Source organism: Procambarus clarkii, chromosome 1 (assembly GCF_040958095.1).
Source record: "Procambarus clarkii isolate CNS0578487 chromosome 1, FALCON_Pclarkii_2.0, whole genome shotgun sequence".
Classification (NCBI taxonomy): domain Eukaryota; kingdom Metazoa; phylum Arthropoda; class Malacostraca; order Decapoda; family Cambaridae; genus Procambarus; species Procambarus clarkii.
Window position 1 is genome coordinate 26,049,682 of NC_091150.1, and position 18,412 is coordinate 26,068,093.

The 18,412-nt window shown below is 49.5% G+C and overlaps 1 protein-coding gene across 1 annotated transcript; it reads right to left on the bottom strand.

Moving 5' to 3' along the window:
• Positions 1–17,527: 17,527 nt before the first annotated feature.
• On the bottom strand, positions 17,528–18,016 carry LOC138362710 (PPE family protein PPE10-like). The gene has a single exon (XM_069321217.1). It carries the CDS (start codon positions 18,014–18,016, stop codon positions 17,528–17,530), a length of 489 nt encoding a protein of 162 aa, XP_069177318.1.
• Positions 18,017–18,412: the final 396 nt, after the last annotated feature.

An 18,412-nucleotide genomic window follows, 5' to 3' on the forward strand; every position in this document is an offset into this window, starting at 1 on the left:
ATCCATCCTGCGAGTGGTAGTGGACCCCATACCTATCTTGTGGGTGGTAGTGGACCCCATTCCCACATTGAGGGGGTAGTGGATACAGTACCTATGTTGTGGGTGGTAGTGGACCCCATACCCATCTTGTTGGGGGTAGTGGACCCCATTTCCATCATGTGGCTGGTAGTGAACCCCATCCTAATCTTTAGGGTGGAAATGGATCCCATACACATCTTGTTGGTGGTAGTGCAACCCACACCCATCTTGTTCGTGATAGTGGACCCTATACCTATCCAGCGGGTGATAGTGAACCCCCATTCCCATCTTGTGGGTGGTAGTGGACCCCATACCCATCTTGATGGTGATAGTAGACCCCATAAACATCTTGTCGGTGGTAGTGGACCCCATACCCAACTTGTTGGTGGTAGTGGACCCCATACCTAACTTGTGGGCGGTAATGGACCCCATACCCATCTTGTGGGTGGCAGTGGACCCCATACCCTTCCAGCAGGTGGTAGTGGACCACATAACAATCTTGTGGGTGGTAGAGGACCCCATCCAAATCTTGTGAAATGGTAGTGGACCCCATACCCAACTTGTGGGTGGAAGGGGATTCCACACCCATCCTGCGGGTGGTAATGGACCACATACCAATCTTGTGGGTGATAGAGAACCTCATCCATATCTTGTCAGAGGGTAGTGGACCCCATACCCAACTTGTGGGTGGTAGTTGACCCCATATCCATCATGTGGGTGATATTGGACTCCATACCTGTCTTGTTTGGGTGGGGGGGGGGGGGGTAGTGGACCCCTGGATGTTGTGGGACCCTATAACCATCCTGCGGGTGGCAGTGGACCCAATACCCATCTTGTGGGTCGTAGTGGACCCCATATCGTAGTGGACCCCTAGAAAGAAGACGAGAGAGATATCAAATAATATACACCTGGAAGATACTGGAGGGCTAAGTACCAAATCTACACAGTAAAATAACAACGTACTGGAGTGAACGATATGGAAGAAAATGCAGAATAGAACCAGTGAAGAGCAGAGGTGCCATTAGCACAATCAGAGAACACTGTATAAACACCAGAGGTCCACGGTTGTTCAACACCCTCCCAGCAAGCATAAGAAATATTGCTGGAACAACCGTGGACATCTTCAAGAGGAAACTTGATTTATTCCTCCAAGGACTTCCGGACCAGCAGGGCTGTGGTGGGTATGTGGGACTGCGGGCCGCTCCAACCAACAGCCTAGTGGACCAAACTCTCACAATTCAAGCCAGGCCTCGGGCCTGGCTTGGAGAGTAGAAGAACTCCCAGAACCCCATCAACCAGGTATCAACCAGGTATACCCATATTGTGGGGGTAGTGGACCCTATACCTATCGTGTAGGTGGTAGGGAATCCCATAACCATCTTGTGGGTGGTAGTGGACCCCATACCCATCTTGTTTGTGGTTGTGGACCTCATACCCATCCTGAGTGTGGTAGTGGACCACATACCAATCTTGTAGGTGGTAGTGCACTCCATATCAATGGGATCTTGTAGGTGGAAGAGGACCCCATACCCATTTTCTGGCCGATAGTTGACCCCTTACCCGTCATGTGGGGGGGGGGGGGGAACAGTGGACCCCAGGTGGTTGTGGAACCCTATATCCATCCTGCGGGTGGTAGTGGACCCCACACCCATCTTGTGGGAGGTATTGGACCTCATATCCATACTGAGGAGGTAGTGGACAATATACCCATGTTGTAGATGGTAGTGGACCCCACACTTATCTTGTTGGGGGTAGTTAACCCCACACCCATCATGTGGGTGGTAGTGAACCCCATCCTAATCTTGTGGGTTGCAATGGACCCCATACACATCTTGTTTGTGGTAGTGGATCCCATTCCCATCTTGTTGGTGGTAGTGGACCCCATACCTATCCAGCGGGTGGTAGTGGACACCATACCTATCCAGCGGGTGGTAGTGGACCCCATACCTATCCAGCGGGTGGTAGTGGACCCCATACCCATGTTGTGGGTTGTAGTGAACCCTCAATCCCATCTTGTGGATGGTAGTGGACCCCAAACCCACCTTTTGTGTGGTAGTGGACCCCATAACCATCTTGTCCGTGGTAGTGGACTCCATACCTATTTTGTTGCTGGTAGTGGACCCCATACCTATCCTGCGGGTGGTAGTGGACCCCATACCCATCTTGTGGGTGGTAGTGGACTCCATACCCATCTTGTTGGTGGTAGTGGACCCCATTCCCATCTTGTGGGTGGTAGTGGACCCCATACCCATCTTTTGGGCGGTAGTGGACCCCATACCCATCTTGTGGGTGGTAGTGGACCCCATACCCATCATGTTTGTGGTAGTGGATCCCATCCCCATCCAGCGGGTGGTAGTGGACCCCATACCCATCTTGTGGGTGGCAGTGGACCCCATACCCATCTTGTTGGTGGTAGTGGACCCCATTCCTATCTTGTGGGTGGTAGTGGACCCCATACCTATCTTGTGGGTGGTAGTGAACCCCATACCCATCTTGTGGGTGGTAGTGGACCCCATACCCATCATGTTTGTAGTAGTGGACCCCATACCCATCCAGCGCGTGGTAGTGGACCACATAGCAATCTTGTGGGTGGTAGAGGACCCCATCCAAATCTTTTGAGAGGTTAGTCGACCACAATCCCAACTTGTGGGTTGTATTTGACCCCACACCCATCCTGCGGGTGGTAGTGGACCACATACCAATCCTGTGGGTGGGTGTGGACTCCATTTCCATCATGTGGGTGGTAGTGGATCCCATACCCATTTTTTGGGTGATATTGGACCCCATACCCGTCTTGTGTGTTGGAGGGGGTTAGTGGACCCCAAGTGGTAGTTGGACCCTATACCCATCCTGCGGGTGGTAGCGGACCCAATACCCATCTTGTGGGTGGTAGTGGACCCCATACCCATCATGTTTGTGGTAGTGGATCCCATCCCCATCCAGCGGGTGGTAGTGGACCCCATACCCATCTTGTGGGTGGTAGTGGACCCCATACCCATCTTGTTGGTGGTAGTGGACCCCATTCCTATCTTGTGGGTGGTAGTGGACCCCATACCTATCTTGTGGGTGGTAGTGAACCCCATACCCATCTTGTGGGTGGTAGTGGACCCCATACCCATCATGTTTGTAGTAGTGGACCCCATACCCATCCAGCGCGTGGTAGTGGACCACATACCAATCTTGTGGGTGGTAGAGGACCCCATCCAAATCTTTTGAGAGGTTAGTCGACCACAATCCCAACTTGTGGGTTGTATTTGACCCCACACCCATCCTGCGGGTGGTAGTGGACCACATACCAATCCTGTGGGTGGGTGTGGACTCCATTTCCATCATGTGGGTGGTAGTGGATCCCATACCCATTTTTTGGGTGATATTGGACCCCATACCCGTCTTGTGTGTGGGAGGGGGTTAGTGGACCCCAAGTGGTAGTTGGACCCTATACCCATCCTGCGGGTGGTAGCGGACCCAATACCCATCTTGTGGGTGGTAGTGGACCCCATACTTATATTGTGGGAGTAGTGGACCCCATACCCATCATGTAGGTGGTAGTGAACCCCATAACCATCTTGTGGGTGGTAGTGGACCCCAATACCCATCTTGTGGGTGGTAGTGGACCCTATACACATCTTGTGGGACCATCAATATTCAGAATAGACCTAAAACGTTGATAAAGCGAGAGGGGCTATTCAGTAAATTCAATTTTAATAATAAAAGGATAGACTGGGAGATAATAAACAGGGAACTTACAAACATTCCATGGGGAACTGTTCTAAGTAATATAAGTCCTACAGAAGGAATAGAAAAACTGACTTCAGAAGCGTATCAAGTATGTCTGAAACATGTTTCTTTGAGGAAAGCCAGAAAGAGATCTAACGTATAAAGAGAACGCAGACGTCACTATAAACGCAGAAAAAAAAAACCGGAACTGCTTATGCAGACACGAATTTCCCGTCAAAGAAGGAATAATTTAAATATGGAGATTGAAGAAATCGAGCGGAAATTGAAACACTCATATGAAACTGAAGAAAGGCAGTTAGAACAGAAAGCAATTCAGGAAATAAAGAAAAATCCAAAATATTTCTTCTCTTATGCGAAATCAAAAGCAAAAACCACTGCCAGTATTCGACCTATTCGTACAAGTGAAGGTTCATACACAGAGGATGACAAAGAAATTAGTGAAATCCTAAAAAAGCAGTATGAGGACATGTTTAGCACTCCAATAAACAACATGAAGGTGAAAGATCCAGACAATTTCTTTATGCGGGATATTCAAACCCCTGTAAATATAACTGATATAAACACGAGCGCACTAAATTTTGAAAGAGAAATTGAAAACATGCCCATGCACTCGAGCCCCAGGTCCAGACCCATGGAATTCAATATTTATAAAGAAATGCAAAGTGCCGGTAGCACAGGCACTCAGTATAGTGTGGAGGAAGAGCTTGGACACGGGGGAGATACCAGATGCACTTAAAGTAGCAGACATTATAGCCCCTCTACACAAGGGAGGGAGCAAAGCATTGGCAAAAAATTATAGACCAGTTGCACTAACATCGCACATCATAAAAGTATTTGAGAGAGTGATTAGGAGTCAGGTCACCAATTTCATGGAGACCAATGACCTTCACAACCCAGGCCAACATGGATTTCGAGCGGGAAGATCGTGCCTCTCACAGCTACTTGAGCACTACGACAAAGTCACTGAGGCATTAGAAGAAAAACAGAATGCTGATGTGATATACACGGACTTCGCAAAGGCTTTCGATAAATGTGACCATGAGGGATAGCACACAAAATGAAGTCAATTGGAATAACCGGTAAAGTAGGACGCTGGATACTCAGTTTTCTGTCAAACAGGACTCAGCGAGTAACGGTCAACCATATAAAATCTAGTCCAAGTGCAGTTAAAAGCTCTGTACCTCAGGGTACAGTCCTTGCACCGCTGCTTTTCCTTATTCTCATATCAGATATAGACAAAAATACAAGTCACAGCTTCGTATCATCCTTTGCAGATGACACAAAAATCAGTATGAAAATTACCTAGGCTGAAGACATTGAAAAACTTCAAGCTGATATTAATAAAGTTTTCGACTGGGCATCAGAAAATAACATGATGTTTAACAGTGATAAATTCCAGGTACTCATGTACGGTAAAAATGAGGACCTTAAACATAATACAGAGTACAAAACACAATCAAATGTACCCATAGTAGGAAAACAGCATATAAAGGATTTGGGAATAATAATGTCTGACGACCTAACGTTTAAGGAGCATAACCAAGCAAATATTGCGACAGCCAGAAAAATGATAGGGTGGATTACGAGAACTTTCTAATCCAGGGATCCCATCACAATGGTTGTTCTCTTCAAGTCACTTGTGTTGTCCCGTCGTGAGTACTGCTCAGTACTCACTTACCCCTTCAGAGCAGGAGAGATTGCTGAAATAGAGGGAATACAGAGAACATATACGGCACGCATAGACGCAATAAAGCACCTAAATTATTGGGATCGTCTCAAAGCCCTCCAAATGTACTCATTAGAAAGAAGACGAGAGATATATCAAATAATATACACCTGGAAGATACTGGAGGGCCAAGTACCAAATCTACACAGTAAAATAACAACGTACTGGAGTGAACGATATGGAAGAAAATGTAGAATAGAACAAGTGAGGAGCAGAGGTGCCATAGGCACAATCAGAGAACACTGTATAAACATCAGAGGTCCGCGGTTGTTCAAAGTCCTCCCAGCAAGCATAAGAAATATTGCCGGAACAATCGTGTTCATTTTCAAGAGGAAACTAGATTTATTCCTCCAAGGAGTGCCGGACCAACCAGGCTGTGGTGGGTATGTGGGCCTGCGGGCCGCTCCAAGCAACAGCCTAGTGGACCAAACTCTCACAAGTCAAGCCTGGCCTCGGGCCGGGCTTGGGGAGTAGAAGAACTCCCAGAACCCCATCAACCAGGTAGTGGACCCCACACCCATCTTGTTGGTGGTAGTGGACCCAATACCTATCCTGTGGGTGGGTGTGAACCCCATACCCATCTTGTGGGTTGTAGTGGACCCCATAACCATCTTGTGGGTGGTAGTGGACCCCATACCCATTTTGTGGGTGGTAGTGGACCCCATAACCATCTTGTGGGTGGTAGTGGACCCCATAACCATCTTGTGGGTGGTAGTGGACCCCATAACCATCTTCTGGGTGGTAGTGGACTCCATACCTATCTTGTTGGTGATAGTGCACCCCATACCTATCCTGCGGGTGGTAGTGGACCCCATACTCATCTTGTGGGTGGTAGTGGACCCCATAACCATCTTGTTGGTGGTAGTGGACCCTATTCCCATCTTGTGGGTAGTAGTGGACCCCATATCCATCTTGTGGGCAGTAGTGGACCCGATACCCATCTTGTGGGTGGTTCTGGACCCCATACCCATCATGTTTGTGGTAGTAGACCCCATACCCTTCCAGCGGGTGGTAGTGGACCACATACCAATCTTCTGGGTGCTAGACGATCCCATCCAAATCTTGTGAGAGGGTATTCGACCACATACCCAACTTGTGGGTGGTATTGAACCCCTCACCCATCCTGCGGGTGGTAGTGGACCACATACCAATCTTGTGGGTGGTAGCGGACTCCATATCCATCTTGTGGGTGGTAGTGGACCCCATACCCATATTTTGAGTGATATTGGATCCCATAACCGTCTTGTGTGGGGGGTTGGGTTTTTGAACGCTTGGTGTTTGTGGGGCCCTATACCCATCTTGCGGGTGGTAGTGGACCCAATACTCATCTTGTGGGTGGTAGTGAACCCCATAACCATCTTATGAGTGGTGGTGGACCCCCAATACCCATCTTGTGGGTGGTAGTGGACCCTATACACATCTTGTGGGTGGTAGTGGACCCCATACCCATCTTGTGGGTTGTAGTGCACCCCCATACCCATCTTGTTGGTGGTAGTGGACTCCATAACCATATCATGGGTGGTAGTGGACCCCATACCCATCTTGTGGGTGGTAGTGGACCCCATACCTTTCTTGTTGGTGGTAATGGCCTCTATACCCATCCTGTGGGTGGTTGTGGGCCCCATACCCATCTTGAGGGTGGTACTGGACCCCATAACCATATTGTTGGTGGTAGTGGACCCCCTACCCATCTTGTGTGTGGTAGTGAACCCCATTCCCATCTTGTGGGTGGTAGTGGAACCCATACACATCTTGTTTGTGGTAATGGACCCCATACCTATCTTGAGGGCGGTAATGTACCCCATACCCATCTTGTGGGTTGTAGTGAACCCCATACCCATCTTGTGGTTGGTAGTGGAACCCATACACATCTTGTTTGTGGTAGTGGACCCCATACCCTTGCAGCAGGTGGTAGTGGACCACATACCAATCTTGTGGGTGATAGAGGACCCCATCCATATCTTGTCAGTGGTTAGTGGACCCCATACCCAACTTGTGGTTGTTAGTGGACCCCATATCCATCATGTTGGTGACATTGGGCCCCATACCCGTCTTGTGTGGGGGGGAGGGTAGTGTCCCTGGTGGTTGTCGGACCCTATACCCATCCTGTGGGTGGCAGTGGACCCAATACCCATCGTGAGGGTCGTAGTGAACCCCATACCCATATTGTGGGAGTAGTGGACCCCATGCCCATCATGTAGCTAGTAGGGAACCCCATAACCATCTTTGTGGGTGTTAATGGACCCCATACCCTTCTTGTTGGTGGTTGTGGACCCCATACCCATCCTGCGGGTGGTAGTGGATCACATACCAATCTTGTAGGTGGTAGTGGACACCATATCAATCTTGTAGGTCGACGTGGACCCCATACCTATTTCCTGGGCAGTAGCGAACCCCATACCCGTCTTGTAGGGGAAGGATAGTGGACCCCAGGTGGTTGTGGGACCCTATATCCATCCTGCGGGTGGTAGTGGACCCCGTACCCATCTTGTGGGTGCTAGTGAACCCCATAACCATCTTGTGGGTGGTATTGGACCCAATACCCATCTTGTTGGTGGTAGTGGACCCCATAAGTATCTTGTGGGTGGTAGTGGACTCTATACCCATCTTGTGGGTGATAGTGGACCCTATACCCATCATGGTGGTGGTAGTGGACCTAATATCCATCATGTGGGTGGTAGTGGAACTAATACCCATCTTGATGGTGCTAGTGGACCCATTACCCCTTGTAAGGGTGGTAGTGGAGCACATACCAATCTTGGGGGTGGTAATGGACCCCTATACCCATCTTGTTAGTGGTTGTGGACCCCATACCCATCCTGCGGGCTGTAGTGGACCACATACTAATCTTGTAGGTGGTAGTGGACTCCATATCCATCTAGTGGGTTGTAGTGGACCCTCATACCCATTTTCTGGGCGATAGTTGACCCCATTCCCGTCTTGTGGGGTGTGGCAGTGGACCCCAGGTGGTTGTGGGACCCTATATCCATCCTGCGAGTGGTAGTGGACCCCATACCTATCTTGTGGGTGGTAGTGGACCCCATTCCCATATTGAGGGGGTAGTGGATACAGTACCTATGTTGTGGGTGGTAGTGGACCCCATACCCATCTTGTTGGGGGTAGTGGACCCCATATCCATCATGTGGCTGGTAGTGAACCCCATCCTAATCTTTTGGGTGGAAATGGATCCCATACACATCTTGTTGGTGGTAGTGCATCCCACACCCATCTTGTTCGTGGTAGTGGACCCTATACCTATCCAGCGGGTGATAGTGAACCCCCATTCCCATCTTGTGGGTGGTAGTGGACCCCATACCCATCTTGATGGTGATAGTAGACCCCATAAACATCTTGTCGGTGGTAGTGGACCCCATACCCAACTTGTTGGTGGTAGTGAACCCCATACCTAACTTGTGGGCGGTAATGGACCCCATACCCATCTTGTGGGTGGCAGTGGACCCCATACCCTTCCAGCAGGTGGTAGTGGACCACATACCAATCTTGTGGGTGGTAGAGGACCCCATCCAAATCTTGTGAAATGTTAGTAGACCCCATACCCAACTTGTGGGTGGAAGGGGATTCCACACCCATCCTGCGGGTGGTAGTGGACCACATACCAATCTTGTGGGTGATAGAGAACCTCATCCATATCTTGTCAGAGGTTAGTGGACCCCATACCCAACTTGTGGGTGGTAGTTGACCCCATATCCATCATGTGGGTGATATTGGACTCCATACCCGTCTTGTTTGGGTGGGGGGGGGGGGTAGTGGACCCCTGGATGTTGTGGGACCCTATAATCATCCTGCGGGTGGCAGTGGACCCAATACCCATCTTGTGGGTCGTAGTGGACCCATATCGTAGTGGACCCCTAGAAAGAAGACGAGAGAGATATCAAATAATATACACTGGAAGATACTGGAGGGCTAAGTACCAAATCTACACAGTAAAATAACAACGTACTGGAGTGAACGATATGGAAGAAAATGCAGAATAGAACCAGTGAAGAGCAGAGGTGCCATTAGCACAATCAGAGAACACTGTATAAACACCAGAGGTCCACGGTTGTTCAACACCCTCCCAGCAAGCATAAGAAATATTGCTGGAACAACCGTGGACATCTTCAAGAGGAAACTTGATTTATTCCTCCAAGGACTTCCGGACCAGCAGGGCTGTGGTGGGTATGTTGGACTGCGGGCCGCTCCAACCAACAGCCTAGTGGACCAAACTCTCACAATTCAAGCCTGGCCTCGGGCCTGGCTTGGAGAGTAGAAGAACTCCCAGAACCCCATCAACCAGGTATCAACCAGGTATACCCATATTGTGGGGGTAGTGGACCCTATACCTATCGTGTAGGTGGTAGGGAACCCCATACCCATCTTGTTTGTGGTTGTGGACCTCATACCAATCCTGAGTGTGGTAGTGGACCACATACCAATCTTGTAGGTGGTAGTGCACTCCATATCAATCTTGTAGGTGGAAGAGGACCCCATACCCATTTTCTGGGCGATAGTTGACCCCTTTCCCGTCATGTGGGGGGGGGACAGTGGACCCCAGGTGGTTGTGGAACCCTATATCCATCCTGCGGGTGGTAGTGGACCCCACACCCATCTTGTGGGAGGTATTGGACCTCATATCCATACTGAGGAGGTAGTGGACACCATACCCATGTTGTAGGTGGTAGTGGACCCCACACTTATCTTGTTGGGGGTAGTTAACCTCACACCCATCATGTGGGTGGTAGTGAACCCCATCCTAATCTTGTGGGTTGCAATGGACCCCATACACATCTTGTTTGTGGTAGTGGATCCCATTCCCATCTTGTTGGTGGTAGTGGACCCCATACCTATCCAGCGGGTGGTAGTGGACCCTATACCTATCCAGCGGGTGGTAGTGGACCCCATACCTATCCAGCGGGTGGTAGTGGACGCCATACCTATCCAGCGGGTGGTAGTGGACCCCATACCTATGTTGTGGGTTGTAGTGAACCCTCAATCCCATCTTGTGGGTGGTAGTGGACCCCAAACCCACCTTTTGTGTGGTAGTGGACCCCATAACCATCTTGTCCGTGGTAGTGGACTTCATACCTATTTTGTTGCTGGTAGTGGACCCCATACCTATCCTGCGGGTGGTAGTGGACCCCATACCCATCTTGTGGGTGGTAGTGGACTCCATACCCATCTTGTTGGTTGTAGTGGACCCCATTCCCATCTTGTGGGTGGTAGTGGACCCCATACCCATCTTTTGGGCGGTAGTGGACCCCATACCCATCTTGTGGGTGGTAGTGGACCCCATACCCATCATGTTTGTGGTAGTGGATCCCATCCCCATCCAGCGGGTGGTAGTGGACCCCATACCCATCTTGTGGGTGGTAGTGACCCCATACCCATCTTGTTGGTGGTAGTGGACCCCATTCCTATCTTGTGGGTGGTAGTGGACCCTATACCCATCATGTGGGTGGTAGTGAACCCCATACCCATCTTGTGGGTGGTAGTGGACCCCATACCCATCATGTTTGTAGTAGTGGACCCCATACCCATCCAGCGCGTGGTAGTGGACCACATACCAATCTTGTGGGTGGTAGAGGACCCCATCCAAATCTTTTGAGAGGTTAGTCGACCACAATCCCAACTTGTGGGTTGTATTTGACCCCACACCCATCCTGCGGGTGGTAGTGGACCACATACCAATCCTGTGGGTGGGTGTGGACTCCATTTCCATCATGTGGGTGGTAGTGGATCCCATACCCATTTTTTGGGTGATATTGGACCCCATACCCGTCTTGTGTGTGGGAGGGGGTTAGTGGACCCCAAGTGGTAGTTGGACCCTATACCCATCCTGCGGGTGGTAGTGGACCCAATACCCATCTTGTGGGTGGTAGTGGACCCCATACTTATATTGTGGGAGTAGTGGACCCCATACCCATCATGTAGGTGGTAGTGAACCCCATAACCATCTTGTGGGTGGTAGTGGACCCCAATACCCATTTTGTGGGTGGTAGTGGACCCTATACACATCTTGTGGGACCATCAATACTCAGAATAGACCTAAAACGTTGATAAAGCGAGAGGGGCTATTCAGTAAATTCAATTTTAATAATAAAAGGATAGACTGGGAGATAATAAACAGGGAACTTACAAACATTCCATGGGGAACTGTTCTAAGTAATACAAGTCCTACAGAAGGAATAGAAAAACTGACTTCAGAAGCGTATCAAGTATGTCTGAAACATGTTTCTTTGAGGAAAGCCAGAAAGAGATCTAACGTATAAAGAGAACGCAGACGTCACTATAAACGCAGAAAAAAAATAACGGAACTGCTTATGCAGACACGAATTTCCCGTCAAAGAAGGAATAATTTAAATACGGAGATTGAAGAAATCGAGCGGAAATTGAAACACTCATATGAAACTGAAGAAAGGCAGTTAGAACAGAAAGCAATTCAGGAAATAAAGAAAAATCCAAAATATTTCTTCTCTTATGCGAAATCAAAAGCAAAAACCACTGCCAGTATTCGACCTATTCGTACAAGTGAAGGTTCATACACAGAGGATGACAAAGAAATTAGTGAAATCCTAAAAAAGCAGCATGAGGACATGTTTAGCACTCCAATAAACAACATGAAGGTGGAAGATCCAGACAATTTCTTTATGCGGGATATTCAAACCCCTGTAAATATAACTGATATAAACACGAGCGCACTAAATTTTGAAAGAGAAATTGAAAACATGCCCATGCACTCGGCCCCAGGTCCAGACCCATGGAATTCAATATTTATAAAGAAATGCAAAGTGCCGGTAGCACAGGCACTCAGTATAGTGTGGAGGAAGAGCTTGGACACGGGGGAGATACCAGATGCACTTAAAGTAGCAGACATTATAGCCCCTCTACACAAGGGAGGGAGCAAAGCATTGGCAAAAAATTATAGACCAGTTGCACTAACATCGCACATCATAAAAGTATTTGAGAGAGTGATTAGGAGTCAGGTCACCAATTTCATGGAGACCAATGACCTTCACAACCCAGGCCAACATGGATTTCGAGCGGGAAGATCGTGCCTCTCACAGCTACTTGAGCACTACGACAAAGTCACTGAGGCATTAGAAGAAAAACTGAATGCTGATGTGATATACACGGACTTCGCAAAGGCTTTCGATAAATGTGACCATGAGGGATAGCACACAAAATGAAGTCAATTGGAATAACCGGTAAAGTAGGACGCTGGATACTCAGTTTTCTGTCAAACAGGACTCAGCGAGTAACGGTCAACCATATAAAATCTAGTCCAAGTGCAGTTAAAAGCTCTGTACCTCAGGGTACAGTCCTTGCACCGCTGCTTTTCCTTATTCTCATATCAGATATAGACAAAAATACAAGTCACAGCTTCGTATCATCCTTTGCAGATGACACAAAAATCAGTATGAAAATTACCTCGGCTGAAGACATTGAAAAACTTGAAGCTGATAATAATAAAGTTTTCGACTGGGCATCAGAAAATAACATGATGGTTAATAGTGATAAATTCCAGGTACTCAGGTACGGTAAAAATGAGGACCTTAAACATAATACAGAGTACAAAACACAATCAAATGTACCCATAGTAGGAAAACAGCATGTAAAGGATTTGGGAATAATAATGTCTGACGACCTAACGTTTAAGGAGCATAACCAAGCAAATATTGCGACAGCCAGAAAAATGATAGGATGGATTACGAGAACTTTCTAATCCAGGGAACCCATCACAATGGTTGTACTCTTCAAGTCACTTGTGTTGTCCCGTCTTGAGTACTGCTCAGTACTCACTTACCCCTTCAGAGCAGGAGAGATTGCTGAAATAGAGGGAATACAGAGAACATATACGGCACGCATAGACGCAATAAAGCACCTAAATTATTGGGATCGTCTCAAAGCCCTCCAAATGTACTCATTAGAAAGAAGACGAGAGATATATCAAATAATATACACCTGGAAGATACTGGAGGGCCAAGTACCAAATCTACACAGTAAAATAACAACGTACTGGAGTGAACGATATGGAAGAAAATGTAGAATAGAACAAGTGAGGAGCAGAGGTGCCATAGGCACAATCAGAGAACACTGTATAAACATCAGAGGTCCGCGGTTGTTCAAAGTCCTCCCAGCAAGCATAAGAAATATTGCCGGAACAACCGTGGACATTTTCAAGAGGAAACTAGATTTATTCCTCCAAGGAGTGCCGGACCAACCAGGCTGTGGTGGGTATGTGGGCCTGCGGGCCGCTCCAAGCAACAGCCTAGTGGACCAAACTCTCACAAGTCAAGGCTGGCCTCGGGCCGGGCTTGGGGAGTAGAAGAACTCCCAGAACCCCATCAACCAGGTATCAACCAGGTAGTGGACCCCACACCCATCTTGTTGGTGGTAGTGGACCCAATACCTATCCTGTGGGTGGGTGTGAACCCCATACCCATCTTGTGGGTTGTAGTGGACCCCATAACCATCTTGTGGGTGGTAGTGGACCCCATACCCATTTTGTGGGTGGTAGTGGACCCCATAAATATCTTGTGGGTGGTAGTGGACCCCATAACCATCTTGTGGGTGGTAGTGGACCCCATAACCATCTTCTGGGTGGTAGTGGACCCCATACCCATCTTGTGGGTGGTAGTGGATCCCATACCTATCTTGTTGGTGGTAGTGGACTCTATACCCATCCTGTGGGTGGCTGTGGATCCCATACCCATCTTGAGGGTGGTAGTGGACCCCATAACCATATTGTTGGTGGTATTGGACCACATACCAATCTTGTTGGTGGTAGTGAACCCCATACCCATTTTCTGGGCGATTGCTGACCCCATACCCGTCTTGTTGAGGGGGAAGGATAGTGGACCCCAGGTGGTTGTGGAACCCTATATCCATCCTGCGGGTGGTAGTGGAACCCGCACCCATCTTGTGGGTGGTATTGGGCCTCATACCCATACTGTGAGGGTAGTGGACACCATACCCATGTTGTAGGTGGTAGTGGACCCCATTCCCATCTTGTTGGGGGTAGTGAACCCCCATACCATGAACCATCATGTGGGTGGTAGTGAATCCCATCCTAATCTTGTGGGAGGCAATGGACCCCAGACACATCTTGTTTGTGGTAGTGGATTCAATTCCCATCTTGTTGGTGGTAGTGGACCCCATACCTATCAAGCGGGTGGTAGTGGACCCCATACCTATTCAGCGGGTGGTAGTGGACCCCATACCCATCTTGTGGGTTGTAGTGAACCCTCAATCCCATCTTGTGGGTGGTAGTGGACCCCAAACCCACCTTTTGGGTGGTAGTGGACCCCATAACCATCTTGTCGGTGGTAGTGGACTCCATACCTATCTTGTTGGTGGTAGTGCACCCCATACCTATCCTGCGGGTGGTAGTGGACCCCATACTCATCTTGTGGGTGGTAGTGGACCCCATAACCATCTTGTTGGTGGTAGTGGACCCCATTCCCATCTTGTGGGTAGTAGTGGACCCCATACCCATCTTGTGGGCAGTAGTGGACCCGATACCCATCTTGTGGGTGGTTGTGGACCCCATACCCATCATGTTTGTGGTAGTAGACCCCATACCCTTCCAGCGGGTGGTAGTGGACCACATACCAATCTTCTGGGTGCTAGACGACCCCATCCAAATCTTGTGAGAGGGTATTCGACCACATACCCAACTTGTGGGTGGTATTGAACCCCTCACCCATCCTGCGGGTGGTAGTGAACCACATACCAATCTTGTGGGTGGTAGCGGACTCCATATCCATTTTGTGGGTGGTAGTGGACCCCATACCCATATTTTGAGTGATATTGGATCCAATACCCGTCTTGGGTGGGGGGTTGGGTTTTTGAACGCTTGGTGTTTGTGGGGCCCTATTCCCATCTTGCGGGTGGTAGTGGACCCAATACCCATCTTGTGGGTGGTAGTGAACCCCATAACCATCTTATGAGTGGTGGTGGACCCCCAATACCCATCTTGTGGGTGGTAGTGGACCCTATACACATCTTGTGTGTGGTAGTGGACCCAACACCCATCTTGTTGGTAGTAGTGGTCCCCATACCCATCCTGTGGGTGGTAGTTTACCCCATACCCATCTTGTGGGTTGTAGTGCACCCCCATACCCATCTTGTTGGTGGTAGTGGACTCCATAACCATATCATGGGTGGTAGTGGACCCCATACCCATCTTGTGGGTGGTAGTGGACCCCATACCTATCTTGTTGGTGGTAATGGCCTCTATACCCATCCTGTGGGTGGTTGTGGACCCCATACCCATCTTGAGGGTGGTACTGGACCCCATAACCATATTGTTGGTGGTAGTGGACCCCCTACCCATCTTGTGTGTGGTAGTGAACCCCATTCCCATCTTGTGGGTGGTAGTGGAACCCATACACATCTTGTTTGTGGTAATGGACCCCATACCTATCTTGAGGGCGGTAATGTACCCCATACCCATCTTGTGGGTTGTAGTGAACCCCATACCCATCTTGTGGTTGGTAGTGGAACCCATACACATCTTGTTTGTGGTAGTGGACCCCATACCCTTGCAGCAGGTGGTAGTGGACCACATACCAATCTTGTGGGTGATAGAGGACCCCATCCATATCTTGTCAGTGGTTAGTGGACCCCATACCTAACTTGTGGTTGTTAGTGGACCCCATATCCATCATGTTGGTGACATTGGGCCCCATACCCGTCTTGTGTGGGGGGGAGGGTAGTGACCCTGGTGGTTGTCGGACCCTATACCCATCCTGCGGGTGGCAGTGGACCCAATACCCATTATGAGGGTCGTAGTGAACCCCATACCCATATTGTGGGAGTAGTGGACCCCATACCCATCATGTAGCTAGTAGGGAACCCCATAACCATCTTTGTGGGTGTTAATGGACCCCATACCCATCTTGTTGGTGGTTGTGGACCCCATACCCATCCTGCGGGTGGTAGTGGATCACATACCAATCTTGTAGGTGGTAGTGGACACCATATCAATCTTGTAGGTCGACGTGGACCCCATACCCATTTCCTGGGCAGTAGCGAACCCCATACCCGTCTTGTGGGGAAGGATAGTGGACCCCAGGTGGTTGTGGGACCCTATATCCATCCTGCGGGTGGTAGTGGACCCCGTACCCATCTTGTGGGTGCTAGTGAACCCCATACCCATCTTGCTGGGGGAAGTGAACCCCATACCCATGATGTGGGTGGTAGTAAACCCCATCCCAATCATGTGGGTGGTAGTGGACCCCATACCCGTCTTCTGGGTGTTAATGGCCCTATACCTATCTTGTTGGTCGTTGTGGACCCTATTCCCATCCTGCTGGTGGTTGTGGACCACATACCCATCTTGTGGGTTGAAGGGGACCTCCATACCTATCTTGTGGGTGGTAGTGGACCCAATACCTATCTTGTTGATGGTAGTGGACCCCATACCCATCTTGTGGGTGGTAGTGGACCCCATACCCATCTTATTGGTGGTAGTGGACCCTATACCGATCCTGTGGGTGGTAGTGGACCACATACCCATCTTGTGGGTGGCTGTGGACCCCATGCCCATCTTGTGGGTGGTAGTTGACCCCATACCACTACTGCGGGTGATAGGTGACCTGTTCCCCATCTTTTAAGGGGTTAGTGGACCCTATACGCAATATGTGGGTAGTATGGGGTCCACTAACCCCATACCACCCCATACTAAAGAATTTGGAATTGTGAGTAGTAATGGACCCCATACCCACCTTGTGTGTGGTAGTGAACCCCATCCCCATCTTGTGGGTAGTAGTGGACATCATACCCATCTTGTGGACGTTAGTGGACCCCATTCCCATCATGTAGGTGGTAGTTGACCCCATACCCCTCCTGCGGGTGGTAGTGGCCCCGTTCACCATCTTGTGAAGGGTTAGTGGACCCCATACCCAACATTAGGGTGGTATGGGGTCCACTTACCCCATTCCACCCCATACTGTAGATGGGAATTGTGAGTAGTAATGGACCCCATACCCACCTTGTGTGTGGTAGAGAACCCCATCCCCATCTTGTGGGTGGTAGTGGACCTCATCCCCATCTTGTGATGGTAACGGACCCAATGCTTATCGTGTGGGTGGAAGTGGACCCCATACCCTCCTTGTGCGTGATAGTGGACCCCATATCCACCTTGTGGGTGATAGAGGACCCAATTCCCATCTTGTGGTTGTTAATGGCCCCATACCTATCTTGTTGGTCGTTGTGGACCCTATTCCCATCGTGCTGGTGGTTGTGGACCACATACCCTTCTTGTGGGTTGAAGGAGACCCACATACCTATCTTGTGGGTGGTAGTGGACCCCATACCCATCTTGTTGATGGTAGTGGACCCCACACCCAATCTGTGGGTGGTAGTGGACCCCATACCCATATTGTTGGTGGTAGTGGACCCTATACCGATCATGCGGGTGTTAGGGGACCACATACCCATCTTGTGAGTGGCAGTGGACCCCATGCCCATCTTGTTGGTGGTAGTGGACCCCATTCCCATCTTGTGGGTGATAGTGAACATCATACCCATCTTGTGGGCGTTAGTGGACCCAATGCCGATCCTGTGGGTGGTAGTGGACTACATAGCCATCTTGTGGGCGTTTGTGGACCCCATGCCCATCTTGTGGGTGGTAGTTGACCCCATACCCCTACTGCAGGTTGTAGTGGACCCGTTCCCCATCTTGTGAGGGGGGTTAGTGGACCCTATACCCAACATGTGGGTGGTATGGGGTCCACTAACCCCATACCACACCATTCTGTAGATGGGAATTGTGAGTAGTAATGGACTCCATACCCACCTTGTGTGTGGTAGTGAACCCCATCCCCAACTTGTGGGTGGTAGTGGACCCCATCCCTATTTTGTGATTGTAACGGACCCCATACCCATCTTGTGGGTGGAAGTGGACCCCATACCCACCTTGTGGGT